The sequence below is a fragment of the Schistocerca serialis genome, chromosome 8 (genome assembly GCF_023864345.2).
Source record: "Schistocerca serialis cubense isolate TAMUIC-IGC-003099 chromosome 8, iqSchSeri2.2, whole genome shotgun sequence".
Classification (NCBI taxonomy): Eukaryota; Metazoa; Arthropoda; class Insecta; order Orthoptera; family Acrididae; genus Schistocerca; species Schistocerca serialis.
Window position 1 is genome coordinate 501,103,456 of NC_064645.1, and position 8,292 is coordinate 501,111,747.

The 8,292-nt window shown below is 41.3% G+C and overlaps 1 protein-coding gene across 1 annotated transcript in view; it reads left to right on the top strand.

The window, feature by feature from the left end:
- Positions 1-8,044, top strand: part of LOC126416154 (XK-related protein 4-like) — a 61,732-nt gene extending 53,688 nt beyond the window's left edge. The window contains exon 6 of the mRNA XM_050083708.1: positions 5,746-8,044. Coding sequence (XP_049939665.1) covers positions 5,746-5,950 — 205 coding nt within the window. The 3' untranslated portion in view covers positions 5,951-8,044. The remainder of the gene's footprint in view (positions 1-5,745) is intronic.
- The last annotated feature ends 248 nt before the right edge of the window (positions 8,045-8,292 follow it).

The following is an 8,292-nucleotide window of genomic DNA, read 5'->3' on the forward strand; positions in this document are numbered from 1 at the left end:
ATCCTCCCTTCATGGGAATAAGCTCCTTGTTATTAAGCCTCCCCTGCAGCTTGGATGACCTCCTCTCAGCCCTCCTACCACGAGAGGTAATTTTAACTAGGTTGCATATTGGGCAGTGCCCTTTTAGCCATCGCCATTAAGTGGTGCTCCCCCACGACATTGTACACATTGCACACAGCTTTGAATTGTCTGCCATTTCGTGATGGAATGCCCATTTTTTAACCGTTTACATTCATGCTTGGGTTTGCCGTCTGAGTTATCGGTTGTTCTAGCGAACAATACACAGCCTGTCAACCGTGCTTGAATTTTTCTGTCGTAACAGTATGGTGAAGGCCATCTAATTTTTAGTTCTGGACCTCCATTTCTCTAGGGTGCATTTTATAGACCTTTCTCTGTGTCACTGTTTTTAGCTGTCTTCTCTTCTGTTGATTGGTATTGATGTGTAGTCATTTATTCGTTTTTAACTAATCTCTTTTTCTTCGTATTTCACTGTTTTGATATGGGCATGTATGGCCCTAGTTGTTTTTGCGCACTAAAACAAAACAAGACTCATTGTACAGGACAGATCTTTTTGCCTCTGTCTTAAAGAGACTGACACACCTGTACTTGGAGGATATCACCTTTAAAGAAAAGACAACCTTATTAGTGACAGAGCAAAAGGTGGTGTTGCAGTGTTCATCAAGGACACTTTTCATTCCTCACATATTTCCTTAACCACATCACCACAAGCAGTTGCTGTTCAGATACTGGCCCATTTTGCCATCATGATGTGCTTCGTGTACCTACCACCCCATGAGCATCTTGACAGTGGGATCCTCACTCATCTTCTTGAAGAACTACCCCACCCCTTTCTCCTTTTATGGGACTTCAAAGCACACAGTGTACTATGGGGTTCTAGCACCACTTGCCCTAAAGGTCAGGTATTAGAGGATCTGAGGATCTTATACACACAACAGATGTCATACTGATGAATGTAGGTCAAGCTACACATTTTAGCACTGCTACAGGTTCGTCTACCTCTCCTTTTGCTTGCCTGCCCTTGCAGACACTGCTCAGTGGGCAGTGGACAATGACCTTCATGGTAGTGACCACTACCCTATCTCAATCCATCTACCTGATGGAACAGATCTCGAAAGGAAGCCACCAAGATGATTGTTTAAAAAGGCTAACTAGTTGCTTTACAGGCAGTGTGTTGGTGTCCAGAACTGGGTGGATCACATTGCAGCTGTGATTCACCATGCTGCTGATGCATCAAAGTCGACAGAACTGCCTGTGAGGCGACCTGTCCATTGGTGGAATGATGAGTGTTGTTCTGCAATCAGGCACAGTAGGGTGGTTATGTGCAGACTCACTCGGCGCCCTATAGATGAGAATCTTGCAAACATTAGAATGGCATGTGCAAAGGCGAGGCAAATAATTCGGGAGAGTAAGCAGAGGTCTTGGCAAGAGTTCCTGAACTCCACCATCAGGTCCACATGCACAAGTAAAGTATTGGAAGCCGCTAGCAAGATCTCAAGGACTAACTCGTATAAATACAGGGGTCTCTCATAACATCGCTGAGGGACATAGCTCAGACAATGGCTGAATCATGTAAGTCCATTATGGCCAATTGTAACCAGGATTCCATTTTCCATTGATACTGGGAGATACAGGAGATGGCTGCTTTTTGATTTCTATTCCACCAGTATGGAGGAATACAATCAGCCGTTCTCCCTGTGGAAGCTGGAATTTGCATTATCAGTAGCTTGTGATAAGATGCCTGAAAACGAGTTGATAATCTACAGCATGTTGAAACAGCTGGACCAACAGTCGAAGGAGGTCCTCCTTCAGCTCATTAATGAAATTTGGATGACGGGTGACTTTCCCAACTTGTGGAAAGAATCTGTTTTAATCTCGATTTTAAAACCAGGGAAGGATCGGACAGATCCCAGTAGTTATCATAGTATTAGCCTGACAATCTGCATAGAAAAGACTCTGAAGTGTGTGGTCAGTCAGCACCTAGTGTGGGTTCTTGAAATCAGGTCACTACTCGGTCGCTCCCAGTGTGGGTTTGGGAGGTATCACTCCACACTCGATAACCTGACCCTGCTTTAAGCAGCAATTCAACAAGCTTTCCTTCATAAGCAACACCTTGTCAATGTTTTCTTCAGTTTGGAAAAGGCTTAAGGTACTACATAGAGGCGTAATATTTTGTCACAGCTCTATCAGTGGGGATTCTACGGACAATTGCCCACCTTCATATGGTCCTTTCTCTCGGACAGATATTTTAGATACAAGGTTGGGACTGTCCTGTCTGACCATTTTAAGCAGGAGAATGGTGTCCTTCAAGGGAGTGTTTTAAGTGTCATGGCATTCGCCATTACAATAAACAGTAGTAGGTCCACAGTGCGACGTCCTGTACGATGTTCCTTGTTTGTGGATGACTTATCCATCTTCTGCGCATCCGCCAGCCTTGTAACGGCTACTCAGCAATTGCAACTGACGATCAGGTGGTGGGGAATGGAATTCCACAACAGGTTTTAAATCCTCTTTGGAGGAAACTGTTCATGTTGATTTTAATTATTCCTGCTGCCTGTTTAATTTACCTGTTTTAAAACTGGGGGACACTGCTCTCACTTTTAAGGAAAAGGTGAAGTATCTGGGTCTCATTGTTCATGAGAATTTAACATGTTAAAGAACTCGGTACTGAAATGTTTCAAGGCCTTAAACATCCTTAAATGTGTCAGTCATAGGTCTTGGGGAGCCAACAGGGCACGTCTGCTCCAACTTTACAAACCTTGTGCAATCCTGGCTTGAATACGAATTCCAGATTTATGAGTCAGCAAGGCCTTCGCACCGCAGTTGACCCAAGGGTATTAGGCAGTCGACAGGGACCGATCACATGAGCCCTATTATTAGCATGTGTGCGGAGGCTGGTGAGCCTCCACTATCCATTCAGTGTCGTCTTCTCGTGGTATGCCAAGCGTGTAGGGCATTGTCAATTCCTACATCGCCAGCATCCAGTAACGTTGTACAGCTGCTACTGGAACGACTGTTCGATCGTCGCCCACAACCAGCAAGGCCATTTGGGATCTGTGCGATGGAGAGCCTTGAGTTATTACAGGTGGGGGACATTAAGTTCCGAAGCCAGGGGTGGATAGGACATCCCCATAGATACTAACAAGGCCCAGATTGCTTTTAGAACTGACTGCTTACAGGAAGCATTGTACCCCAGACTATATTTTTAAAATTAAATTTTAACGAGATTTTACGTAGCCACCCAGGTTTTATTATGCCTACAAGGATGTTTCTAAGCAGGGAGATTTTCTCATTTGTTTTGTTGGGTTTCTTGACAGTGTCTTCAGGATAGGGCTCTCAGAGCAATTTTCAGTTTATTACACGGAAATGTTTGCTATCCTGAGGGTAATGGAGCAGATGAGAGGGTGTCATGACAAGAAATTGCTCACCTGGTCAGATTCTCAAAGTGCTCTTCTCGCTATCGGACAGATGTGCCCAGCAGATTGGATGGTGCAACAAGTACAGGATGCTCTCCTTCTCCTTCTCTAGCAAAAGCAAGGGAAGAAAATCATTTTCTGCTGGGTTACAGTGCACCCAGGGATTCAGGGAAATGAACTCGCTGATGTGGCTACCAAGGAGGCTTGCTCCCTCCCTTCCTCCTCCTGCTCGCTGTTCAGTCCCCCTGCAGGCTGGCACTTCATTTATGACCACCGGAAGGCCACGTGTTGGTGAGGGGCTCAGTGGCTGGAAGTGGGGAATAATAAATTACGTTCCATAAAAACTTCAGTGCAACCATGGTTTACCTCCTTCCACTCAAGACGGTCTGAAGAAGTGGCCCTTATACGGCTTAGAGTGGGACATTGCTGACTGACGTATGGTTTCCTCTTATGTCGGGAGGAGCCCCCAGTATGTCAGATGCAGGTCACAGCTGTCAATACAACATATTTTAACTTCTGTGTTTTATATGATGACCTGGGAGTTGAACTGGACTCCCACAGGATCTGCCCTCTATTCTAACTGATGATGAAGCAAGTGTTGTTCGTGTGTTAAGATTTTGTGTAATGAGCAAAATTCTTCTCAAAATGTTTGTGGGGGGGGGGGGGGGGGGTGAGATCTTGATGTATCACAGAGTAGGAGAGTCACTGATTATTTATAATTAGTAAACCAACAACAGTTATTTGTCCCTTTTTTAACCACATCTTTAGAGGTGTTTTATCTATGTTTTTCCCCCTCCCCTCTCTAGTTATTCTGCTGTATCTCGTTGGCATTGTATTACAGGGTTTTCTGAAGCTCATGTTATTGGAGTTGCCTTGTGTGAATGGGGGGATGAAACTTGATTTTCCGTTTTATTGACCTTTTACCACAGATTTTCATAATGTTCAGTGGTAAATCAATAATGCAAGGGTGCTGATGACCTTGCTGTTATAGTGCCCACCACCATCATTATTTTCTTCAATTTGGCTGAACATTACATTCACACAGGAAAATAATTACTCAAAAACTATAACAACATTAATGATTACCCATTAGCCCAAATCAAACAGATTACCACTGCTAAAACATTCTCCTAAAAAAACTGAACGACTCATGATATGTTTCTAGTTAATAATGCAATGGCAGACAATTCATAGCATGCCAAATTCATCGACAAAACACAGTAATTCACATGAGATCACATGCGTTATCGTCATTGTGCACAACCCGCACCCAGCAAACCGTTAGCAGTGGTTCAGCCTCGGTATATGGGCAGGGATTATTGACAACTACCTCGTGGGACCAGTCATCCTTTCACAATGCCTCACAGGTGAGGCATATCTGCACTTGTTGTGGGTGACCCTGCTGCCTACGCTGGAAGATGTGCCCCTTTTTGCCTTCTAGACATGCTGATACAGCCATCTGAATAGTAGAATGTCAGTTATTATGATATGAATTTGAGGTTAGTACAAAGCCCAGAATGTCAATTGTGATTATACGAATGTGAGAACAGTACAGAACCCAGTCTCCAATCAGAAAATCTTAACCTGGCTGGGAATGGAAACTTGGACCCCTTCGGTTAGCAGTCCGATGCACTGAAAGTGCAATTACCGAAGCAGACACAGGAAGAGGTGTCGTCCCCCCCTCCCGGAACAAAGGGTAATGTGCTTACTACACATTGGTGCTCCAGTTCACTTGTGCATTTCCATATGGAGGCATCTCAAAATTTGTAACCCAGCCAATGGCTCACATGCGGTGATCCAGTCCAATGGCCCGTACAGTTGCTGGACTTCAGCCCTTGAGATTTCTACCGGTGGTGGCACCTGAAAGGCTGTATGCGGAGCCCACGCTGGACGTGCAAACACAGCAACAACACATTTGTGCTGCCTGTGGCGCCATTTGGTTGCAGGACGGCACATTTGAATGTGTGCACCAATTGCTGCTGTGTCATGTTCATAGGTGTTAAGAGGTCTGTGGAACCACTTTGAATTCTTGCTTAACGGTGGTCTAATCACAGCATGTTGTTCAGTGCATTGTACTGTATAGGTGTGACAAATAAATAAATAATTAGCTTGTACCACAGACACCATACATTTTCAGTCATATGTCCATATGACCATGTTTTGTTCCTTATCCTCTAAGGGACATTTTCCTGCAGTTTGTCCCAATTGTGCAGAATCACTCTGTATTAGTTGTTTGTATTTAATGAGAGCTTAAAATTTTGAAGAAGTCTAGCAGTTGCATGCAAAAATAATTATTTATTCTAAATTACAGGTGTGTTTCAAGCAACTCCGCACAAAATCCTATCCTGTACTATGGAGCCGTTGTTGTCCAGACAACAGCTTTTCTTCTTGCCATTTTTTTTATGCTTACGTATTATCGACACTTCCATCCAAGTGGAACTACTATCAGGCTCAGCAAAAGCATTGCTATTACGGATCCGGGAACAGAGCTGAAACGTCGGACTACGAACCAATGAAAAGTTAACAGTTGGTGTTTACTTGTTATGTGATCTGAAGCTATGTCGCGAAAATACAGTATTTATGTATATAAGATTAACAGATATATATGTATACATATATGTATATTTTAAATATTTGAATTCTCAAAGTGGATTGATAATTTTGATATGGTGAGTTGAAGCACAATTCATGTCTGACTGCAACAAAATTAAGGTTTACAGTTCCTTGTAAATTATGAAAATAATTGCTTTTGCATAACCACATGGAAGCATTCATTTTTTAATACAAAGTATTGCCTTTTATGTTCTGCAGTTCTTTGAAGATATGAAACAGTGTTATATACTTTCATTTTTCTAACTGAAATGTAATCTTTTTCTCAGCTTTTCAATACTTATTTTTAGAGGATCTTTTTCTTTATTTTTGTAAGCTTTTTTATAGGTGAGGATATAGTTAAAATTTTATATTAACTTCTGCTCCTTGGAAAGATTACAAGACTAAATCATGGGTGTTTCTAAAATTAAATTTGTATAAACTGTCTTTGAAAATGCTCTATGTAGGGGTTTCATGTCTCAGACACCAAACATGTGGTAAAGAAAACTTCCATACTGTAGAGTCTGCCATGTCATGCAGGTATACTGTGGTTAAAGAACAATAATTTTCCGGTTACCTCGTTAAAGTACCACTCTTCAACTTGCCAGCTACATTAGGAAATGAGATTGTTGTTCTGTATAATCTTACATTAACACTGTGGTTTCCGTGCCTGAACTTGATACTGTATAGTGGTTATCAGGTGAACATCAGTATTACTTCAAATTTGTATGTAACTGTGTTACATAAGCCGTAGATCTGTTATTTTTCTGACTCACATGTTTGTGTGTAAGAAATGTCTTGTACTGTACAGGTCGTCTCCATATATTTTGTGGCATGTTACTTGCATTTATATTGCTTTACTGTAGGTGTTTGTAACAAGTGTTTTGTGCTGTCTTTTGATAATATTTGGTGTATATGGATGTACAGTCTTTCTGAATGCAGACCTCTGCAGCTCTTTGTATCTAAAATTGTGATAAGATTTCTTAAAAATTGGTTTTTATATGCACTTGTCTAGAATTGCTTTTGAATGATTCTCAACCAAAACATTATATGGAACAGAAACAATATATTTTTTAATGGCATGAGTTGTCTTGAAAGAGTGCACAATGTACTAATGTCATAGCTCAGGTTCATCTGAATCAATTTTATCCACTATAAGCGAATGTAGAAAAAGAAAGGATTAAGGTGGGGTATTTGTAGTGTGGTGACACGTTAATTTTTCTTGGGCTTCAAGTCTTCTAAAATTATGTCATCCTTTTGTGTACTGGTAGCCCCCTACCTACTTTAACATTGGAGGTCCAACCTCCTTTAACTTACTTCATTTCTGTGCTGAAGGATCCTGTAGTTCTGTAAGCTAGGAGTGCTGTGTGTATTTGTAGATATTTTTATGAGAGTTAGTGGAAGTTGTGCTTCTTGAAGGCCAGTACTGGCCAGCCCATCTATCTTCATGAATTTAACAAATTTCGTTACACAGAATGTGGCAGAAGATACACAATGCCATAATTTGTCTCTTTTTCTTCTTTTTGCAGATACACTTCAGAAAAATCAATATAGCTGTATGCCACTGTAAAGATGGTATTGCTGTAATTTTAAGATAGTGACTGTGACTTAAAGCTACTAAACTACGGTTCACCTATTCACTTTACTTTGACCAGTGACTTGTCGTATCACTTCATTAGCTCCTAATCAATGTGCGTTGTTCATTTCGTAACCCTATTAACATGGTGGTTGCCTTATATTTTCTTTCTCCCCATTTATAACCATTACATTACAAATAGTCTGAATCACATGTGCATTCAGTGACCTGTTGTTGTGATAAGGAATATGTTAACTGCAAATTTTCCTACAGTTTTGATTGTAAGATGGCAAAGTAACGTGGATTGTAATACCTGGTTGGTTTAAAAAGTTCGCGTTTAACAAATAATGTGTGCTTATGTGAGAAGAATCAGCTGCATTGAAAAATTAATTAAAAAAGAGAGTTTTTTTCCACCAATGTCAAATGCACAGTGATGTTATTAGTCTGGAGCTATGATTCTGGGCGGGGGGGCGGGGGAGGGGGGTGGGACTACAAACAGTATTTACATACAAAAGTAAAATAAGGTGAATAGTACACATTGACCAATGTAATGGAAGATTTTGTCTTAACCATTTAACCTTGACAGAGTCTGAAACAACTGAGCACAGGCCCCCCTTTCTCCTAAAATATGTGTAGGGTATCTTGTAAACAAACTGGTATTCTATTCTACTGAGAAGACCAAGCAAATGCCAT